This window comes from Chelon labrosus, assembly GCF_963514085.1.
Source record: "Chelon labrosus genome assembly, chromosome: 18".
NCBI classification, from domain to species: domain Eukaryota; kingdom Metazoa; phylum Chordata; class Actinopteri; order Mugiliformes; family Mugilidae; genus Chelon; species Chelon labrosus.
The window spans coordinates 21,673,286-21,696,711 of NC_140351.1; the positions used below are offsets into that span (position 1 = coordinate 21,673,286).

General features: G+C 44.5%; 2 protein-coding genes across 3 annotated transcripts; both read left to right on the forward strand.

The window, feature by feature from the left end:
• Positions 1–105: 105 nt before the first annotated feature.
• Positions 106–14,921, forward strand: spata13 (spermatogenesis associated 13). Of its 2 annotated transcripts, XM_084566532.1 has the most exons (13): positions 106–658; positions 5,955–7,499; positions 9,220–9,684; positions 10,087–10,231; positions 10,454–10,581; positions 10,858–11,037; positions 11,631–11,810; positions 12,041–12,220; positions 12,326–12,558; positions 12,966–13,095; positions 13,223–13,598; positions 13,752–13,826; positions 13,944–14,921. In XM_084566532.1, exons 1-13 carry the CDS (start codon positions 650–652, stop codon positions 14,135–14,137), a joined length of 3,840 nt encoding a protein of 1,279 aa, XP_084422658.1. In that variant the 5' UTR covers positions 106–649; the 3' UTR covers positions 14,138–14,921. The 2 variants fall into 2 exon arrangements, with proteins under 2 accessions (XP_084422658.1, XP_084422657.1); XM_084566531.1 differs by lacking the exon at positions 106–658 and having other exon boundaries at positions 5,575–7,499; positions 13,944–14,920.
• Positions 14,922–15,018: 97 nt separating this feature from the next.
• Positions 15,019–23,036, forward strand: tmprss7 (transmembrane serine protease 7; the record flags this gene model as incomplete). Its single annotated transcript, XM_084565986.1, has 18 exons — positions 15,019–15,090; positions 15,925–16,129; positions 16,283–16,413; positions 16,493–16,560; positions 17,180–17,373; positions 17,458–17,493; positions 17,581–17,809; positions 17,919–18,043; positions 18,131–18,243; positions 18,323–18,429; positions 18,513–18,649; positions 19,021–19,128; positions 19,258–19,365; positions 19,447–19,563; positions 21,096–21,288; positions 21,621–21,898; positions 22,103–22,239; positions 22,875–23,036. The coding sequence occupies 18 exons, from the start codon at positions 15,019–15,021 to the stop codon at positions 23,034–23,036; spliced, it is 2,520 nt and encodes an 839-aa protein (XP_084422112.1).
• Positions 23,037–23,426: the final 390 nt, after the last annotated feature.

Genomic DNA, 23,426 nt, shown 5'->3' on the forward strand with positions numbered 1-23,426 from the left:
TCTATTTTTCCTTGATCGAGGAAAGCCTCGGACGTGGGCGTGGTTTGTCCTGTTACGGCGACTCGTCTCCTGGCTTCTGATTGGCTGTCAGCCTAATGGTCAACCAGTAACCTCGAGCGTAACCTCTCAAAGCCCCGCCCCCCTGCAAACACTGCAACAAGTGCATTAAAGATGCTCGCCAGCTCAATCCTCCAAGAAAGACTCCTCTTTGAACTGGATTCGCCTGGGAAACAATGAGAGTATATTGAGTCACGTCGTTAGATAGCACATGATTCAATATTTATTTTCCTTTTACTTGGCTACCAACGGGTTTTGCCGGTTGGCGAAGGCGAAATTAGAAACCGCAGCTGCTTGCGCAACTGAGAAGAAGTTTATCAGTGAGCCGTGAGCTAGCTTAAGTTGCTAGCCCAGTGTGTTTAAGGAGTCAGCCAGCCATTTGTCTCAGTATGTTGCGGGGTAACTAGTAAGCAGAGGCAGCGCACTTGTCGTGGCTTTTTGTGCCCGACATGTTTTTGAGGGGAGAGGACGACGAGTACAAGGCAGCGAACAGCTGGAAGTCAGAGAAACTGCTCCACTATGGATAAATAACAAACAAACAGCTGCTCTGTTGGCTTGAGAAAGAAAGCTGTGGAGGATAACATCAGCGACTATGAGCAGGGTGAGCACATTCTTTTGTTTTCACATTAACTGCGCATTGACTCCTCAATGTAACTGATTAAAACTTCATTCATTTAAATAATTTATACTGATAGTGGCTCGCCTTACAGTTGCACTGATTTTCCCTCTTGGCTGTAATGGGACTGGGGGGGGGGGTTATTGTAGTGCATTACAGCCGTGGTTGTTATAGTGATGTGGGAGATGCCAGGCTGTGCAGGGAGTTGGTGAGGGAGGGGGGGGGGGGGCACCAACTACAAAGAGCTTTATGGCCAAAGAAAGTTAATTAATGCAGAAATAAATAAGCAGTTTGGCCCCGAGTTCTTTACGAGCTTAGGAAAGCTACTCAATATAATCTCCTTCATAGCTCCTTGTTTTCAGTTTCTGCTTCAGTCTTAGCAGGAACTAACCGAGCTACATTTCTTGTAGGAGTTCCCTCTCAATTAATTGTTTTCATGGCTCCCCACATAGACGTTAATGCAAGAGGTAAAGTCTGATGTTTATGTCGTTCAGCTTTAATTATGCCTGTCGGGATCAGAGTCCTCTGATTTAATGCCTCCACAACTATAATTCTTTACAACAGGACTAAGCAACTTCAATATAATTGCACTCCAGGTTACTTTCTCTTCTAGTCACAATAGTAATTTGGTATCATACTGTAACACCCGGAGCTTATCTTTAGTTTATGAACTTGTCCCCTTCCGTCTTCTTGAGAAACTTTCTGTTTTCATGCTTTTTGAATGTTGATGGAGCAGCCTGCTTCCAGGTTACAGTGTTGACAACCAGACTCTGTGGTGTTTTGTCCTCTCGAAGCCGTGGACACTGAGTGGTATTGAATTTCTGGTCATCTGTCTCTATGGCAGTCCTCAGTATATCAGGTGAGTAGGAAGCTCCCTGTGTGAGAGTGCTGACACTCCCTGGTTTGGCCTCCGTCTGTACTTCCCACGCTCTTTAGAAAGGGGCGTGGTGTCTTCCATTCTCCTTCTTTCTGCCAGATCAAAAATGAGGAACTAGGTCACGGACAAATATGAGCCATTACCTAGCAAGGTGAACTTCTGTGCTTTGGACATACTGCCTGTTTCAAATTCGTCCGTGTCAGACTGTGGTTAAACCGGTATAAAATAGTGGCCAGATTAATGGATTCCTATCAATGTGTGGGTTTAAAATGATCATGACCTTACCTTAAACTTTATAGAGCATATAGGCCAAGATAGCACCTGCAGTTAAGTCCTGGTGGATTGTTTACAAGCTTTGGGCGTCGCTCAGTCTGTGCCGAATGACCTAGTCATCTCCCTCATTAGGCTATCATGGATAGGAGAAACAAGTCTTAAACACAGACTGGTAGAGCTCCACTAATCTGATTATCTCTGGTATAGAAAGGAGTAGGCTATACACACTCCCACGTCCACACACTGTTCCCTCACATAGTATATTTCCTTCAGAGTCTACATGATTTTTCGTGGAGACAGGCTGTATGGTTGCAAGCAACAAGACAAGAAAGGATTTAATATGTAGCCACAAATGTGAACTCACGAACTGTAAGACTAGGATGCTTTTTCACTCAACATATGTTCAGCTTAAGGTTCATGAAACCCTATTCACGCACTCCGATTTAGCCAATCCAGTCTGTCCTTTAAAAGTCTGTGTGGTGTTGTTTTAGGACAGACAGGAATGTCTTCCTCACAGCTTTCAGTCATCGAGACAAATGGACGACTGGTGAAGTGGCAGGTTGAAAAGGAATGATAGTGTTGCTTCAGGGTCGCTGTGTCTGTCTCAGAGTTAAGCCACAGAATGAAAATGAAAACTTTCCCTTCATACTGTCTGTCTGGTGGTCTTTCAGTTCAGTGCTCTGTTCATTTTGTCTTAATGAGTTTTATCCTGGCCTTAAGCAGGGCATACCTCTGCAGAGGTGAGCTAGGGGCAGAAGATCACTTTTTGCTGTACATTTGATTCCTCGCATAACTGGCTGCTTGTTGTTTTCTAGCCAAACAGGAAGGGAGTCAGCCATTTAAATGCTTTCCTCCCTGCTCCGTGCACATATGAGACAGTGCGTGTGCACACGGACACAGGCCTGTGCACTCTGTGAAAGGATGCTCTGACTAATTGTGTTTTGGGAGTGCATTTCTGCTTGCAGTTGTTGTATGTATCTGGATGTGTGTTCATCCTAGAACTCTGGGAGTCTAATCTGAAGCTGGCTCCAGCTGGCTGCCATGCGTGTGTGTGTATGTGGGAGGGGTGAGGGTGGGAGGGGTGGGGGGGTCCTCCCTCTCCCCGAGCTCTTAATTAACTCTGGACCAGGGCCCCAGCGTGCCGCTCCCATCCACAGATTAGCGAGAGGAAGCCAGACAGAAGCAGCTATCCTGGTACACAGGCAGAGCAGAAATGATATAGGAAAGTTTAACGTTGTGAAAGTGTAGATTCACAGAAAGCAGAGCGCGATATTAACATACACGTAAGTAATATTTGTCTGGTTTCTTTATGCATAGCTGTAGGTATTGACTTTAAGCAGCATATTTTATTGACAATGTATTATTTGGTGTCATTAAATTTGGTCTAAGTTCAAAGAAAAGAAAGAGTTGACATGAAAGTTTGAAGTCTCCATGGAACACATTTCTTTACTGTGTTATGTATTATTGTAGAAAACATAAAATGCAAAGCCTTAAGTAAAACGTACGACAGTCTACAATTAATGTTTGGTTTCATTATTAATCATTGGTTGATTTTCTCCATTAATCATTTTGTCTGTATTAGTGAAAATGTCCCATAACTTATTTAAAATCAAGGTGTTTCCATCCGATGTCTTGTTTTGCCCAGTCAGCGCTCTAATATATAGTGTACTGTGGCACATGACAAAAGAAATGCCTAAATAAATGTAGCTACAGATTATTTTTCTGTTGACCAACCAGTTAATTAAGTAAACATTTTAACTCTAGGCAGTAGTACTTATCTAATATGGAAAAATGTCTTTTCAGTGCCGAATTTATTGTAAATGTGCTAGTAACGTATTTGGCTATAGTCAAGTTTAACGCTTAAATATGTTTGTTTTCCATCTACATCTAAGCTAACATTGAGATGGATGTGTTGGATCTGAAATAAAATTACACAAAGGATGACAAATCCACCTTAAAAGCCATAATTAGCTCTAATCACTGTAGAAATGCTGGCATATAAATGCATATTGCACATATACTGAAGTGTTTAGAGTCTGTGTTGTCACCCTGTGTAGCAGTGACCACCTGTGTCAGCTTGTTTCTGGCGAACGCTATTGCCAAGAATTGGTAGATGCCAGCTGGCCTGTGACAGTTGGCGCCTGCTGTAGGAAGAAGGCATAAAGGTACTGAAGGATGAACCAGTAGGTTGAACTGCTCATGGTATGACAATACTATTCAAAACAAAAACAAGGCACGTTGTAGGCATCTTTTCGATATCTCCCATCTTTCTGCTTGGGAAGTAGATGGAATTATTGATCCTGTTTATTTTTCCAGTTGCTACTCAGCGTGGTTCCTCCTCGGCTGCGGAGGAGAAAGTACAAGAAGACAATTCAGCATAGCTTTGAAAGCAGCACATTGTTCATGAGGGGTGTTTACTGTCTGTCAGCAGCGGTGCTTGGCAGCGGTGGCTCTGTGTTTACATAAGTGTTGAGCGTGATGGAGCAAGCTGCTTGAAGTGACAGCAGATTCCACAGAGAGGTTGACTGAGAAAGCTCATCTGCTGCTAAACGTGCATGCGGAGGGAAGTTTTGGGAACGTTCCAGGATTCCTGCGATTCCCTGCATGTGCACACAGTACAAACTGGAGACGATGCTTCCTTCAAACCTTAAAAAGAATGGCTTCAACCTGTGTTAGGACTGAGCGATCCCGACTAAATCACAGCATTTTTATTTCAATATCAATATAACATTGATGGTATTGTTACTTTTTCTGCAATACATCGAAAATAATCAGCTTATAAACAATGATAATTTCCACACACTGTAATTGCACGGAAGTCTTCTTAATATAATAAAAATATGCACAACATTTACATAGCAATAGATAACTATAAGCGGTGAACGATGGGTATGTTGGTGGAGCCAGAACCACAGATGAGAAACATGTACCTCCGCTAATCAGAAACATGCAGCTCTAGGGGATACTTGCAGAAAGGCTATGGGGGAGGGAAGGAGGAGAGAGGGACACAGGGTTAATGCCATGCCGTACAACAGTAACATATGAATGTATGGACAGTGAGAGAGAAGAAAGTAGAGGAGAGGTGCTCTGTGCATCATGGGAAGTCCCCCAGCAGCCTAGACCTATAGCAGCATAAGTAAGGAATGATTCAAACTCACCCGAGCCGGTAACTATAAGGTTTTTTTTAAACCTAACCTTAAAATTGGAGAGGGGGTCTTATTGGTTTGCTTACAACTAAATCATATATTTCTAAACGATTTATAGTATTATTTAACTTAAAATATATATCTGCTTGTAAATGAAGGTTGGGGGTGTTAAAGTATATGTAACTGTAATTAAACGTTGTCTGCTATCATATTTATATAATAAGCCATGCATTATCCTAGCTCTTTAAGACAGAGACAGAAGGATTTGGTCCTAATTCAGGAACTATTCTGGAAGAATTACTTCTGGAAAATGACATAGAGACATTGGAGCCTGAAAAGCGTGAAATATATTTGGATGACTTTTGGACGAATATTTTAGCTAGATGCCAACTACTGTCACTGGTTTGAAGACCATAAAACCCTCCCCCTTCACCATCACCTTATCCACTGCCTAATCTGGAGAAAACTGGGCAATTTATTGCATTAATCACAATGGATTAGCAAGTTTCATTGCTTAGTCACGCTCACAAAGCCCCACTTCAAAGCCTCAGCTGCATTAGCCCTGAATCACACACACATAAAACTCAACTTAGCTCTACCACCACCCCAGCCTGGGCCTCAGCTCTCCTTGGAGGTTGAAATACAGCACCAAGGACAAATACACCTAGTGTTCTTAGTAAAACGTCCACACAAGTATGCCTCCGCGTCGACCCGGTGCATACTGAGGCATACTTGTCTTTGTGTTTATTTGTGTCTCCCTTTGTCTGCCTACATATCTCACAAATGTTCTACTGTACACACACAATAGCGGATTTTCTTTTCTCGCTGCCACAGTCTTTTGTTGTCAAGTATGTCTAAATATTTGATCAGTTTTACTTGATCTGCAAATTAAATTAATCCATGGCATCCTTTTTAAGTACGATTATGAAATGATTCTATGATGCAACCCGTGAAGTTTATTAAATTAAGCTCTGTTTGTTTGCAGGCAGAACAAAAAGACAGGGTCTTGTCCACAAGCGAAGACTCTCTCCCGCGCCTCCACAACTCAAAAGCTGACCCACTGACCCGGAGCAGACCCCTCAGTGATATATATCCATTCCAGAGCCATGCTGAGAGGAGTGCAGTGCCATATCTGCTGTCTGGATGTGGGGCCCAGGTGCAGCCAATGAGTCCTGGTCCTCACTCTGATGAGAGCAGATTGAATGGCATCAACTCCTCTGCCTGGTCCAACTCTGCTATTGGTCAGGCCGAGGGAAAACCATACTCCACAAGAATAATGAGGCTATTTTCTAACTCGCGCAAGGGCCCCGTCCCTGCTCACAGTCCAACCGTGGACAGTCCAACCTCAGCCCACAGCAACGACATCAGCAGCGCCCCCCAGGCTCGGTCAGGTCTTTCAGGGTTGGCTGTTATGGACTCCTTCAAAAAGCTACGGTCATCTGTGCTTCAGGGTATCCAGAGTAGAGGGGCAGCAAGTCAAGAGGGAGAACATGATCCTTTACCTCATCAGGAATTGTCTAATGGCACAGTTGCAAACAGTAGTGACCGTGGTGTAGCTGAAGCAACAAATCATTTGATGATTGCAGAAGGATTTAATGTTTCTAATGGAAAAGGGCAAACTGTGATGAGCCATTATGGTTCAGACATTGAGGACTACGATGATGAGGAAAATGAGGGAGACGGTCTCACACGCAACTCACGATTCTCCAGGAGTATCAGGAGAGCATATGGAGCAGGACGCATCTCTTTACTTGACACTGGGAGTGGGAGACAGGTTGGAAGTAAGTCAAATGCAGCTACAGACACCACACGAAAACCAGACCAGATCTCTGAGGTCAATGTCCAAACAGAAAACATGAATGAGAACACTAATGTGAAGGTGCTGAGCAGACTGAGCAAAAGTGCCGAGAGCCTCCATATATTTAAGGCACCTTTCAGACGCAAAGCCCCATCTCCAGGTCCTCTTTCCCCACAGGAAGCCCCCCAGGGAACTAGCACCTCTAATGGGACACCAAACATCCAAAGGACTGCCAGCGCCTCCTCAGTGGACCTCAGAGGCCAGGCTGTTAGCCACAGAAAGAGCCCCATAAAAACCAAGGCACCGATGCTGAAGCTGGTTGGCAGCATGACTGACCTGTCTGGCCGACACAGGCAAAGTCCCTCCCCCAGCCCCACCTCTCCATCCCCCTTGTCACCCTTGAGCCGTCTCCATGACGACTACTCCCGCCGTGTGCCTTGCCTACAAACCAATGAGCGGCAGCGGCGTCCCTCGCCCATCACAGGCCAGGTCACGGCTGTCGAGCACACTCCTCTAGTTCATCACCAGCCTGAATATGACATGGACCCACAGACATGTCCTGTTATCAGCCCTCCTCCCTCGGAGCCCTCAGAGACAACTGAGCAGGTTTCACCAAGTATCTCTGCTCATTTTGAATCGCTTGCTGTCACCACAACAAGTTCATCCCCGCTCTGTCAAACAGATCCTTCACAGCAAGAACAGCCCACAGAGGACAACTCGCAATCAAACGAGGTGAGGCAGCAAGGTGGAAAATCACATGCACAAGAAGTGCAATAATCCAATTTCCTCATTGCTCATTGACATAAAAATTGTATTGTGATACTTTTCCAAACAATAGTAACATCAAGCTAAGATGTTATCTTGATGTAGCTGGCATGTTTTATTGAAGATTGCAGAAGGATATAATGTTTCAAAATGGAAAAGGGCAAAACTTGGCTGTGATGAGCCATTATGGTTCAGACATTGAGGACTACGATGATGAGGAAAATGATGGAGATGGTCTGACACGCAACTCACGATACTCCAGATCTCCAATAATGACATCAAGCTAAGATCTTGATGTAGCTGGCATGCTTTATTGCAGAACAACACACCAGATCACACACCATTAGCACACTTTATGAGAGCACAAAGAAGCGTAGGATGGCTGTTTAAATTCAAGGAGGAATGACGCACTGAAAAATAGATTGAGTCTTTTATCATGCCCAACAGTGTAATCATTAATGGATGCCAGTCTTCCAACTGCCCTGACCCTTGTCTTAGGAAATGTAACATCATTCCTTTCAGTTCAAAGTGATCTTTGAAGCTGGCAATATTTCTAACATTTAAGTTCTCATGTCGACGTGATACTTGTCAGTTTGCTGCTGAAAGCTTAGCTGTTTATAGTCCAACTTCCCCTTGATAGTCAAATAGATAATGGTGCAGGCACAACATCGATTCACCCTCCTATTCTTTACTTCTGCCGTGGTGGAGTCACATGCTGAGGCCAGCTGTTTTATGCCACCAGGCACACTGAAGGAGCGAAGAGAGTTAATGATTAGGCTTTGTTTATGATTAGTGGCCCTTGCGCAAAGCCGCTCCATAGTCCTGGGTAGGAGGCTATGACTGAGTACATCCCCCAGTTCTCCCCCTTCCGTTCCCTCTAGATGCAGCCCAGTAGATCAAAGTCCAGCACCATGAACGCTGGGCCTGGGACAGCTAACAGCACCACCAAGTACACGGGACCATAAACACATAACCTTGGTGGAATGTGTTTTGGTCACGGCGTGGGATTTTCTTTTTAAAGATGATCAGTAAAGACAAATTTGTTTACTTGAGAAATCAAGTGGCTTCTAGTGACCTCAAAAAAAACTAGAGATTTTGCCTTGGGACCCCAGACCCGTCTGTGGGTTGTGAGGGTTTTCATAATGGTGCTAGCCTGCATGCCATTCCAGTGTATATGCCGGGGTCCGGACCCAGATCGAGAAAAGCAAGAGGTGAGGTTGATTGTGCTGGCTGACTAAAACAGTAACTTCTACGTGAGTAACCATTAGCCAATATCTGACTGTTAAGTGTACAGTCCCTGCTGGTGTACATACAGTGTGATAACATTTAATTGTTGAATATTTGTGCAATTTCTGTTGCAGTTTTTGTTTGAACTTGATAAGCAGTGGGGTTTATTGTATTCAATATGTGGAGCCAGTCACTATGAGGTCAAGAGGGCTTTTGCGTGATAAGTGATAAAGTTTCTCACGAGAGTCTCGATACAGCTCACTGAAATAGTTTTGTATTGATTCCTGTGGTTCTGCCTGGAGATTGAATGAGGACACCTTTATGAGTCATTGCACCATGTTGCTTCTGATTAACAGATGTTCTTCACAGCAGACGTTATGTTCTGTGTTTTGGTTTGGAACAGGGGAAAGTTACTGTCATTGCCCTTGTCAGTCTTAAAACATTTTCTTTTAACCCCCAGGTGACTTCAGAGGAACAAGGACAAGAAGCACTTCTCCAAAGAGAGGGAGCCTCTTCAACAACCAGCAGCACACCTCCTATCTCCCCAACATGCCTTTTGGAGTCACCCGTATCACCCACATCCCCCACAGATGCAGCCACTGTGTCCACGGAAACACTCGCCGTCAAGCCCAGGCGAAGAAGTGGGCGCCCAAGACCGCGGCCTATCTCAGACTACGGTCAGCTGATTTCCAGGAAGCAATCCATCCCAGAGGAAGTGGCGGAACTGCATTCAGAGGAAAGGATTGCAAATACGCTTCTACCCAAAGACTGCAGTGATAGCGACGTGTTTGGAAATGGAGAGAGCTCTGGAAACGGCGACATGAATGGGGACGTTCGGGGCAGGGGGCAGCGGCCCATCTCTGTGATAGGATCTGAGGATCTATACCCGCCTGATGCTGAGCTGAAGGAGGACCGGCTTCCTTCTGTAAGCTTTTAGCCTCTGGATCAAATCAAATTTCTAAACTTATGATGTTGCTGTTGAATTAAATGTGGATCCAGGTTGATCTACATTAGTTTCCAATGAAGAAACCCAAATATATACAGACCTTTATGTTGAACATATTGTTTATGTACGTAACACAAACCTTTAAATCTCATAGAAAGAAAATGTTGTTTTTCTGTTGACATGGCATCAGTCTTAAACAAAAATGTGAGAAAACGGTTGCATTTCTTAAAAAAACACTTCTAACTTTTTAACAAATAGTGTGACTAATTTTGCTAAGAGGTCATAGGCTCGGCTATCTCTGTGTAACAGTGATTCATCAGAAGCTGTCGAAAGCCAGAGAATATGTGAGCTCTTCCTTAATCCCTTTTGTTTTCTCTGCAGCCTTTGTCTCGACCACCTATCCCCTCCCACCAAGTGCCCCCCTACAGAGGAGTGTCTGCCAGGTTCCGACCCTCCGCCCTCTCTCAGAGCACCCCCATCGGACTGGACCGTGTAGGCCGGCGCAGACTCCATAGAGTGCTCAGCGGTGAGAACTGGAGTTGTGTGTCTGATAAGAAATCACAAATTTTAGTCTGTGGGAAAAACTGGAGTCTTGGAATGTCAGTAAGATTGTTGGTGGAGGAAATGTTGATATACTGCCAGGTGTGTGTGTGTGTGTTGACATCTGTGGCTTGTTTTCTGCTTAATTTTATTCGCTTCAGAGAGTTCTCCGCTCCGAACTGTTTTATCATCTCTATACATGTTACAGATGGTGTGTCTGAGTGCTCAGCAATACTTGATGACAGCGTGAGTGAGGAGGAGGAGGGCAGCTTTGATGAGCTCACAGATGTCACGCCCTATCTCCAGCCAGGGGTGGAGCTCTCTGTGCTCAACGAGGTGAGGCTGAGGAGGGAAACTTTATCACGTTGCAACACTCAGAAACATCTCCTCCAAAAATGTGCCCCAAATTTATGATGAAACATTGATCTTGTTTCTCGTGAACAGCTATGTGAAAATGTTTCTGTGCATGTGTTACCAAGATGTTTGGCCACAGTTCAGCAAAACAGACAACCACTGCACTGTCTACAACTCCAGGCATAATCTTACATGTTAGACATGGGCTTAGCCTGCATGTAATTGTGTCTTTATCTTATCTGTTTGTGTGCTACTCAGTGGATAAGCTCTGGCCATGCAGTGTATGCTGAGGCTCTCTGGGACCATGTGACCATGGAGGAGCAGGAGCTGGCCTTCAAAGCTGGAGATGTTATCCGTGTCCTGGATGCCTCACATCAGGACTGGTGGTGGGGCAGGGGCGCAGACAGGGAGGCATGGTTCCCCTCCAGCTTTGTGAGGGTAAGTGGACTTCCTGACCCGCGTGACTGACGCTTGTTTGCTCTCCAGCGGCACAAAAAAGACTTGCAAACTGGCTTAGCTCCAAACAACACCAGCCCTCTGAACATTGTGTGCAGAAGGGTTCAAACCTCAGAGCTCCAGCTGGTTTCTGTGGTGACTAGAATTGATTGACAGTTGAGTCTTAATAAGGCAGGCTGCGGTAGCCACGGTGAGGCTATTTGATTGGCAGATGGACGTCTGCTGTGTAATTGCTTGTAGCTGAACCAGTGTTGGACAGGCCCCGGTTAAACTTGCACATGTTGTTGCCATAGTGATATGGAGTAGATCTGACTTACAATATGTACTCAAACAACAAAAGAGTCTTTTGGCGTTTAAGCACTTATTGTTCTTTATTTTGTAATTATCTTAATTTGCTTTCGAGGTTTAAATTTTTATTTTATTTGAGTTATCATCTAAAAGGTCCCAGGGGTATTTGGCTGATGATTTTGATGCTAGAAAAATAAATGCTCAATTACGCTTTAAAAAACGAATCCAGACTTGAAGTTAGACGCTTCTCAGGAGGATGTGTTGTGTCTGCGGTGGATATGTTTCAGGTGCGGGTGAACCAGGAGGACTCGAGCGCTGAAAGCGTGGAGAGCGTAGCGGACCAGGAGGATCCGGCTCCGAGGGACACACACAGCACACAGCATAAAGAACAGATGAGAACCAATGTGGTACAGGAAATCATGAATACTGAACGTATCTACATCAAACACCTAAAAGACATCTGCGAGGTATGGACTCAGTCAGAATAAGCCATTCAAGCCTGCTTCTGTTCTTAAGTTAATCTAGAGATGATTAATGTCGACCCACATTCCAATAAATGTCAAAATATAACCTTAAATTTAGTAGTCATGTTTTCCAAAATGTTTAACTCCACTGTCCAGCACCACCTGTTGGCCAGTATATGAACTATTTAAATGTCTTCTGTCAGTGTAAATACAATGTTTTGTTTATATTGCAGGGTTACATCCGTCAGTGCCGCAAACACCCCGACATGTTCACTGAGCTGCAGTTGAAGACCATCTTCAGTAACATTGAAGACATCTACAAGTTTCAGAGGCAGTTCCTCCGAGACCTGGAGAAGAAGTACAACAAGGACCAACCACATCTCAGTGAAATAGGCTCCTGTTTTCTCTTGCAGGTAGCATCCTCCACAGTTAATCATAGCGTAACTCAAGTATTCATTGTCTCTGTAGATTTATTAAAAATAATCTAATAAATATTTTTTTCTTTTTTTTTTCTAAAGGGGGAGGGCTTCTCCATCTACTCAGAGTACTGCAACACTCATCCAGCAGCCTGTGCTGAGTTGCAGCGCCTCATGAAGTCGGGGAAATATAAGCATTTCTTTGAGGCTTGCCGCCTCCTCCAACAGATGATTGACATTTCTATTGCTGGTTTCTTACTCACCCCTGTCCAGAAGATTTGTAAATACCCCCTGCAGCTGGGAGAACTGCTAAAGTACACCCCCAAAGACCACAGGTACTTTCAGGCCGATTCATCTTTCACTTCTCACACTAGTTGTATGACATCTTTACATCAGTATTTACTCCTTGCTTAATCGTCCACACACTTGCATGTCAGTAGTCATCTTGTTATGAAAACTTATGAAACATCGTACACAGAAGGTCTTTTTGTGTTTTTATTTTGCATTTGCTGCATATTACAGTAAAAGCTATAAGTGGTTCCTTCATTTATTATCACATGAAAAAAAGATGAATAACGTTTAGAACTCTTTCTAATTAAATATGATACATGGTGGTCCCAGTGATTTGATTACTTGCATTTCCATAAACCAGATTGAAGCAGTGTGTTACTGCCAATGGAAATGTCCTTCAGTTTATGTCTGTGGGTCTTTTCCTCACTGTTCTGTTGCTGATTTATTGCAGTGACCACAGTGGAGTGAGCAAAGCATACGAGGCTATGAAGAATGTGGCCAGTCTCATAAATGAGAGGAAGAGACGTCTAGAGAGCATTGACACCATCGCTCACTGGCAGGTCGCCATTTTGCACTGGGAGGTGAGGATGACTGCTAATTAGTTATTGGTTATTATTCTTTTTTTTAATACCATAATTGAGCAATGCTTACATTTGTTGTGTCATCATATAAAACATCTTAGTCCATAACTGTGTAAACGTGTTGTAGGGGCCTGACGTTCTGGAGCGTAGCTCAGAGCTGATCCACTCTGGTGAGCTGACTCGAATTGTCCGGCAAGGCAAAATGCAACAGCGCAGCTTCTTCCTGTTTGACCACCAGCTGGTCTACTGTAAGAAAGACATTCTGCGCAGAGACCTGCTCCACTACCGTGGAAGGCTGGATATGGACCAGACCGAGGTGGTGGACGTGCCTGACGGGCGGGACCCAGACCTGGGCCTGACCCTGAAGAACGCTCTGCGTTTGCGCGACGCCTCCACTCTGGAGTTTGTGTGCATGCTGTGCTGCAGGAAGGCTGAAGACAAGCAGAGGTGGTTACAGGCCTTTGCCAGGGAGAGGCACAGAGTCAAGGAGGACCAAGAGATGGGTGAGACAAACTGAATTCCTTTCATCCACAACACAAACAGTCACTGTGGATAGATGTCAAATAACAGATGACCAGGGTGAAATCCTTGTGGAATTGAAGTGGGTGGTGCAGATTTTTTGACCTGAAGGTTCATCTGTGTGTGTCTCTTGGCAGGAATGGAGATCAGTGAGGAGCAAAGAAAACAGGCCATTGTTAATGCCAGAAGAGCCAAACAGGGAAAGATCAACAGTAAGACGAATATTTATCTTCAACCTTTAAAGCTAGTCTTACTAAATTTATTTCAGTTTTGATTTAGTCCTCATTTGTGAATTTGACTTTTTTTTTGTTTTGCTTTTCACCTTTTAGCCATTGGTTACTCTGGTTCTGTTCCACCACACCACCAAAACCCGCACCAAAACCTCCACCCACTTCACCAGCGTCACATCACCATACCAACCAGTGTGCCTCAGCAGCAAGTCTTTTCACTGGCAGAACCCCCAAAACGAAAGCCTTATCACCTGTTGTACAGCATCACCCGCAACGCCTTTTTCAGGAAATGAGGCTTTGCTTCCTCATGCTTTTTTTCTCTCTGCATGTTCAGAGCAAAGAACACGTTTGTTTTTTTCTGTGTTTTCCTGCCTGTGAATGTACTGTCACGTTTTGTTTTTGTGCCTCTTATGTCTTTCATAATGTGTATGTTTTTGTTGCATGTTGAATCTCAGTGCCTGCAATTTGGAAAGGGCATGACAAAAGTGTTAAAATACCAACTCTGTGCTCTTTGTTGGTGATTTAAAGATGCTGCTCAGTCAGAAGACGCCCCTCCTTTTGTCTTATTATTTCCAGCTGAAGGTTGTTTCTTTGTATTTTAATTATGACTACAATGTATGTTCTGCTTTTACACTGACACACGTGGTTTTAGTTTATTTTATAAAGGCTGGAACCTTTTTTTTTTTTTTTTCTGCGAGTCTGTCAGCTCTGAGCTTGAAACAGCCGGAGGATAAATTAACTCAAACATTCACCTTCCCCCGTTAACACTGTAAATAAAACTTCTTGTACAAACATAACTGATGAGAACGTTGTCACTTTAAAGTTATTCTGTTTGCTTGTGCAGCTAGCCTACATGAGCAAACAGCCTTCGTTTGTGACTGGTGAATATTAGTTCATGCGAATTAGACAGAATGTAGTGATGGAAGTTAATGAATGAAACCTTAGCCTTAGGACTGGAGGAGGTAGCATCAGCTCGCTTCTCCACTGCTTGTCTGTGCTGGAGGGTCTGGTTTCAGACACCTGTTGACTGTGGATCCGAACAGTGTGCTGTGCGGCTCTCCTGCGTTTGCTGCTGTTTATGTGAGGCGATTTCTGTTCTGACGGAAAACAAAATGGATCCGAGCAAAGAAAAATCAGCAATTAGATGATAGTGGCTTGAGGGGATGCCTGTGTCATGGGCACACAGCACGAGGAGAACAAGCAGACAAGCGGAGATGATGATGCATCTCAACAGGACACAGCCAGTGTAAGTGAGACACCTTAAACTTGACAATAACTAGCTAAGGGTGTAGATATGTCTAGTCTTGATGGTTTAAATGTGTTTTTGAGCAGTAATGTGACCTTAAGATTGAGTGAATGTACACATGTTAAAACTTTAAAGTCACATTTGTTGGCTTGTTGCTTGATTAAGTAGGTGCAAAATAAAATAAATGTTTCTTTACCCGTGGGAATCCATACCCCGCTAACTTGTGATGGGTTAAGTTGCAAAGTATGGGATGACACTGAATGAATAATACATGTGTATCAGGTAACTCAAAGAGTGGTGAATGTTGCATCTGATGGAGTTATAATTGCTTTCACAGAGTCCCCTTCACAAGCTGAAGTGAAGTAAACCAGCATCAGGATTATGTCCTTGTCTGCAGATCAACAATTAAACTAACTCTTTTAACCTGTCAGTGGTTTTATTCAAAAACCTGCTCACTTGTTCTTTTGGGATTGATTAACACATTGTTCTACTGTAATGGAAACTAGCCAATCTAGATATGGTACAGTGATACGAGGAGTGTGGTAGCAGCAGCTCTTTAAATGTTTAATTTAACCACCTTGAAGTCCTCACAGAGACCCAGCATTGCTCACATGTGTCCTTTTGTCCTAAGGCTGAATCTCAAGGGCTCTAATGCACTCAGTGAAGCATTTCCATTATCAAGAGACGCTTGTTTGTTCCTGTTCGCATCATTTCAGCGTCATTAACTTAATTCCAATTAGAATCAGGACACACTGTATTGACTTCTCAAAAGGGCAAGTGCCGCTTCTGTAATGCATTATATGGATGTGCCCTCGTCTCCCTCCCCGGCTATAGATCGCAGATGTGTCGGTGGAGGTGGCCACCGTGGACCACACTCTGCAGAAGCTGCGCAGGAAGTACAGGAAGACCAGACGGAAGCCGAAGGGAATCAAGAAGCTGTGGGTGCGTCTGCTGAACGTCCCGCACCTGGCCGTCATCATCACAGCGGTGGTGTTTGTGGTGGTGGTGATCATGTGGTCGCTGCTGTGGGTCTTCATATGTAAGTGAAAGGGTTCTTGCACTTTAATCTCACAGAAAATCTTTCCATAGCTTCATTTTTTACCTGCTGCCATCAGTTTTATAGACATCTTATGCATAATGCAGTGTTTTTGAGATATTACTGACTCATGATGTAAAATCTTTGTTTCCTCAGTTCGCAGGGAAAGTAACAGTGGAGCGTATTTTGCCGGGATGCTCCGTGTTGCCAACGTGGAGTTTATCCCAGAGTACCGCCAGGCAGAGTCCCTTGAGTTTGTGTCCATGGCAAACAAAATACAACACGTGGTATGTTTAAGTGTAACCCTGTTGTTGTTGCAAGATGCTGGTGTAAGGGACTGCACAGTTAATTGACCATATCTCGCAGGTGAGCAATGTGTACAAGATGTCCTCAGTGGCTAAACTCTACAAGCAGGCTGTCATTTCAGACCTCAGGTACAGTGGGACTGTTAGTCACCATCACCACAAAACAAATAGCTGATAACTGAGATTTACAATGCTCAGCCACAATATTAAAACCACTTGTCTAATATTGTGTAGGCCTCCCTTGTGCCTCCAAAACAGCTGTGACTCATCAGAGAATTGACATGGGCCTTCTGAGGGTGTCCTGTGGTATCTGGCAACAGAATGTTGTTAGTGGGGGCCTTTGGGTCCTGTGGGTTGAGAGGAGGGGCCTCTGTGGATCATCCCACAGATATATGATCAATTTGGGGGCCAGGTCAACAGGTGCTTTTCTTCATGTTTTTTGAGTTGTTCCTAAAGTGTCAGGCTGCATCCTGCTGGGGATGGCTGCTGCCATCAACGAGTGTCATTGCTATGGGGTGGGGGTGCCTGGTCTGGTCTAGGTGGGTGGTACATGTGTAAGTAACATTCACCTGTCAGGTCCAAAAGTTTCCCAGCAGAATATTGAATTGTCACAAGATGAGCAATGTTATTTACTTCTCCTGTCAGTGGTTTTAATGTCGTGGCTGATCACTTTTGTTTTGCGCTTGGTTTGAAAACTGAGTGTCATTATTAGTCATGTAAACTGACTAATATTATATTATTCTCCAAGCAACAACAACAAGGGCGGCGTGTTGGTGCATTTCTGGATGGTGTTTGTAGTCCCTCGACTAAAGAGCCCAGCAATGTGTGAGGAGTGTATAGGAGCTATTTTGAGAGACTCGATCCACACCAGCCTGCAGAACAGGTCTTCTGTCGGCTACCTGCTGGGTCTTCCAGTCGATATAGACTCCATTCTCGTCAATGGTGCGTTTGTGTGTCTGAATGATTATCTGAAAATGTTCGCCACTCTGTGACTGTGCAGAAACAGACCATTCTGTCCTCTTGCAGGAGTTCAGCGTTCAGATTACTCATCAAATACAGCAGGTAAACCCCTTGTCAGCGTAAAAACAAAATAAGCTATTCTGTTTGTCATATTTTGTTTCCTTTAGTTTTTTTTTTCTCTCATTCTAGGCACACAGTGTGTAGATAAGATGTATGCCAACCTTCCTGGAGCTAGGGTCCCTTTAAACGTCTTCTCCTCATGGGGTGGTGTGAACTGCCATGTAAAGCTCACCTCTGTCCCTGGCTCTCTGATCCGCCTGACCGTCAGCTCGTTCCTCATCGAGCCCAGCGGGTGTGTGGACGACGCTCTGACTGTGTATGACGCTCTGCTGCCCATGAGAGGGCGCATTCTGCACAGGTGAGTCAGCACCTGAGTCTCAGTTTGAGTCACCTCCACCCTTTATGTGATTAAAGTGGGCCATTGTAACGTGACAAAACCTCTACTGAAGTGTGTGTCTGTGCTGCAGGCTGTGTGAGCAGGTGTCCACCTCCTTCTCCATTGTCTCTACCTCCAATGTCATGTTGCTGTCCTTCAGAATGACTAATGGCAACAAGAGCTTCAGAGGACACTTTGAAGCGATCGCTGAGGAAAGTATGACATATTTACCTGCTTGTCTTATTAGAGAGTATAAGCTGGGGGTGAATCTGCAAGTCTTAAGTCTCTCTCTGTCTTTTTCAGTATGTATGTCTCAAATTGAGACCCATTTAGAGCCTGACGTCACAGGTCAAATCTACAGCCCCTTCTACCCCAGCCTCCTTCCACCACAGTGCTTCTGTTCCTGGAAGTTTGAGGTAGACATGCAAACATTACCGACACACAATAACACACAGAGTATTTTTACTGACGCCGTGCTCTGTTACTTGACTACAGACCCCTAACTCGGCTTTAGGAGTCGCGCTGCAGTTCCATAACTACGTACTGAAACCAAAGGACATGAGGGGCTGCGAACACGGCTGGTGGAAGGTCAATGAAATCATGTATGTGGCATTTGAGCGGACGTGTATTTGTTTGGCATTAACATCCTGTGATGGTTTTGCCCTCGGTGGTTCTCCTTCCACAGTTTCTGTGGCAGCTACGTGGGACACCGCACTGTGTTTCGGATTGCTGACCACAGCCCAGAGGTGGAGTTTCGCTGCAGCTCGCGTAACTCCGCTCAGCCTTTTCAGGCAACTTACAGCAGCTACAATATCAGCCAACGTAAGCAATGCTGAGTCAGAGCCTGATTAATTTTAATGGAGGCAGGAGGCAGGGCAGGAAATGACTAATCATTTGTATAATTCAGTATGGATGTGTCCATTTACTATACCCAGAAAACACAGTTGGAACCATTTAGCATCCTCTTATGAAAAACAGTAACCATGGTTTTAGAATAGATGAACATGATTAGGTTGAACAACTTTTGTTACTGTAGATTTTGTGTCGCTGATTTACATCCAAACAGAAACCTGTTCTAGTTCCTTTCAGACAGTCATTAAACCAGATATAAAGCAGTATTATTTAATACTGATCAGGATTCATTTCTGTTTCCTTTCCTTTTCAAATACATGTCCCCACCTCGTATCCCCCAGCCTGTCCAGAGAGCCACTTCTTGTGCAATACAGGTCTGTGTGTGGAGAAGAGTCGACGTTGCGACGGCCTGGACGACTGCCAGGACGAGAGCGACGAGCTTCTCTGCTGTAAGTTGTTTTACAAGAACAGAGGGAGGGACATTTTGACTACTTTGGTCTGGTTTCCTGCCCATTCCAAAGGGAATTGTTGAGGTGTTATTTGCACATGACACTATAAACAGTTGTGTATCTTTACAGCGAGGCCCACAATGAACTGTGGTGGCACCAGTCCTCTGCACCCTTTGTTTGTGTGCAACGGAGAGACGGAATGTCACGATGGAATAGATGAAATCAACTGCACTCAGGGTAAAGCAGGTTTTTAAGAGTGACATGTGTCTGCCCTTTTGCCTCCCTAATAGTTCCTGTATGTTTTTTTTTTTTTTTCAGAAACAACCTGCTCTGCAATCAGGTACCAATGCAGAAGTGGCTCCTGCATCCTAAAGAAGAACGCAAAGTGTGACGGTGTTCATGACTGCGCTGACCTTAGCGACGAGGCAGACTGTGGCGAGTACTCTCATCTCCTGCTCCATGTGCACATCTTAAATTGTCCTGCGTCCACCCCTTCTTGAAGTAATACATGTTGCATCTTTTAAGGGACTCCAAAGGCAACATGTGGTATGATGCAATGTTTTACAGTAAGAGTTTGTAACAGTTGACAATTATAATGCGACGGATATGTTATAATTATCCCACCCCTGTCTGATATTGGCATTTTCAAACATTTACAGGGTTTAAGAACTGTCATAATACTGCTTGATCTATGGTTCAGATATGAATCTGCCTACACAGGTGATCAGTGTACAAACTCATATACACTAAACTTGGACCGTGATCCCATGTATGTTCTGGGGAAGTACTTAAGTGACCATCTCTCCCTTGAATTTAAATCCCATTGATAATCTATGACTGAATTAAAAGAAAGCAGCACAGACATCAGCAAGTCTGGTCAGAAATTACAGGAAATGTCTGAAGTTCTGGTGATGCTTTACAAAATATTGTTGCGGTTAGAGTTAGGGTTGACTAATATTATGTATTGGTCTTTTAGGAGTAAATTAGACTGAAGTGATTTTAATAAACTCAACATTATACTGCTATTCTTTTTTTAATCTAGTGGGCAGTGAGCTCCAAACCTGCTGAGCTACAGCGCTGAGCTGACACTAGCTCTCTGTTTGCTGTTATTTTGCCATGATGTGATCTCATGGTGATAGGACAGACCTGCCTTTGATCACTCACTGATACTGGGCATGCATGCACGCCTGTGTATGCACACACACACATACACGCATCAAAGCGCTAACTTTTAATAAGCTGGTAGCAGAGCTGCCATCTGTGGTGATGACTCAGTGTGTCAACAGTGGTGCTTAGTGTAGGTGTATAACACACAGGCATAGAGTCTCAGTGTGTGTGCTTATAAAGACCTATAAACTGCGCTTAATATTAGTAATAACATGTCATTTGTATATCTCTCACTCAGAGACACTTCTCCCTGTTTAATTCTGACTACAGAATGACAATATAAAATTTATTGCACATGTTTGTATGGAGTGTCAGCCACAACATTAAAACCACTGACAGGAGAAGTAAATAACATTGACCATCTTGTGACAATACATGTTCTGCTGGGAAACTTTTGGACCTGCCGTTCATGTGGACGTTACTTAGACATGTACCACCCACCTAGACCAGACCAGGCACCCCCACCCCATAGCAATGACACTCCTTGATGGCAGCAGCCATCCCCAGCAGGATGCAGCCTGACACAGACACACACACACACACAAATGCTTTAGGAACAACTCAAAAAAACATGAAGAACAGCACAAGGCCCATGTCCATTCTCTGATGAGTCACAACTGTTTTGGAGGCACAAGGGAGACCTACACAATATTAGGAAGGTGGTCATAATGTTATGCCTGATCGGTGTACACCATCCGTGTGCAGGTTGAAATACACTCCAACAAACTATATTCACCTTTAAAACAAAACCATCATCTTAGTAGAATTAAAACTAAAGTCTGTATCTGCGTCCACTTTAGCCTGTGGTCGTCCCTCCCTGCTGAAGGTGAGTTCGGCTTCTGGATTTGAGCGAATTGTGGGCGGGGCTAACTCTTTTGAGGGGGAGTGGCCGTGGCAGGTCAGCCTTCACTTTGCCGGGAGCCTCTACTGTGGCGCTTCTGTCCTCTCCTCTGATTGGCTCATCTCAGCGGCCCACTGCTTCAACAAAGAAAGGTCAGCCACCCTCATACCATCCACGGTTTTGTGTAAGTCTATCTTGGGACCACTTACAGCAGTCATTCCATATTATATAACTGATCATATTCATGTGTTTATGTCATTATATCAAAACATTACTGAACACTGCATTAATCTTTCATGTTAAATTCAGTTTATAATGTATTTGTTGTATTGTGTGGACCAAGTTACCAGCTACAATGCTTCTGGTTCATCATGTGGATTTTATGAACAAATTAGTCACTTATCAACTCGTCATTTTTATTAGATACGGTATAATTAATCTATAAAATGTGCTCCTTCAGCATCTTTGACCTCTGACTCTGCAGGCTCTCTGACCCACGTTACTGGAGCGCCTACCTCGGCATGTTGACGCAGGGCAGTGCCAAACATGTGGCGGAGATCCAGCGGATCGTGGTGCACGAGTATTATAACGCTGGCACGTTTGACTATGACATCGCCCTGCTGCAGCTGAAGAAGCCCTGGCCTCCCTCTCTCAGCCCACTGGTCCAGCCGGTGTGCCTGCCACCCTCCTCGCACACTGTCACCAGCAGCCACCGCTGCTGGGTCACCGGGTGGGGATACCGATCTGAGGAAGGCGAGTGCAGTGACTTTTTCTAAAAATGTTTTGACACTTAATTAAAAACAGAACAGCATAGATATGCCACGTAGTTAACTGGAAATGGTGCGAAAACATTTATCTGCGATGTTTCGTCTGGAATGTCTGTACACTCACTGTGAGCTCGCTGTATGAGTTTAAAGCCGCAAAATGTTTAAATGTGATCCATGTCTGCATCTTGCCACTGTGCAGACAAGGTGTTACCCTCAGTGCTGCAGAAGGCAGAGGTGTCCTTAATGAGCCAGACTGACTGTAAGAAGAGCTACGGCCCCATCTCACCGCGCATGCTGTGTGCCGGTGTCCCCTCAGGAGAGCGGGACGCCTGCAGGGTGAGCTGTCATCTGAAATGCCATATGTTTCAGGGCAATGCACATGCACTCAGCCATCCATATGATGTAAAAGAAAATATGATATATCACACCCCGTCCAAGTCTTGTCTTCCACTGCCCATTACCTCCTATGTCCATTAGAAGGAGCTTTCACCAGTGGACAGGGGTCAGCACAGAGACACCCTGACTGATCTGTGGCTACACAATCACGTAGAAAACAAACTGCGATGCTCTGTTCTGACACATTTCCATCAGAGCCAGCATGAACTGTTTTGGCAGTTTGAGCTACAGTAGCTTGTCTGACCACACCGGCTGGCCAGCCTTCGCTCTCCACACCCCACGAGAGTTGAGGCTGTGGAGATGCTCTGACCCAGCCGTCTGGCCATCACAATTGGGCCCTTGGTCAAAGTCGCTCAAATCCTTCCACTGCTCATTTTTCTTTCTTCTAACATCTTTGAGGATAGAATGTTCACTTTCTGCCTGATATGTCCCATCCACAGCTGCCATGATAATGAGTGAGACATATACTTGACCAGTGATTATGACCATAATGTTATGGCTGATTGGTGTATATTACAATTTGTTGTGTACTATTTTGGAGTAATAATTTTTTGCATGTACTCTCTGTGTGTCAGGGAGATTCAGGCGGTCCACTGTCCTGTCAGGCGCCAGGTGGCGGACGCTGGTTCCTGATCGGGATTGTCAGCTGGGGGTCCGGTTGCGGCCGGCCAAACCTTCCTGGGGTCTACACCAGGGTCAACAAGTTCACCTCTTGGATCTACAGCCATATCAGCTGACATGATGAAATACACCGACTGTTGATGACACAAAATAAAAATGAAAAACATCAGTAGATACTGTGTGCTGTGTATTTTCTCATGTGAAGAGTAATATTTTACTGCTAATACAAGGTGCTGTTAATTCCTCTGTCAGAGTTGCAGTTAAATCCTGTTACAGTCTCACAAACTTGAGGTCTAATTCTTGGAGTTGCAGATCAGCCTTCGGGCCCTGTGGAGCATCCAAGGACACAGACAGCTCTAATTCTAAAACATCACACACGTTTCCCTCAAACACACAAGTTTGCCCTGAGTATCTCTCGAACAGTTGCTTGTGCGGATTGTACACTTTCATAGTGGTCTCATTGTCCCTGCACTGCATTCTGGGGCTCCGTGTGACACCTGCCGCCC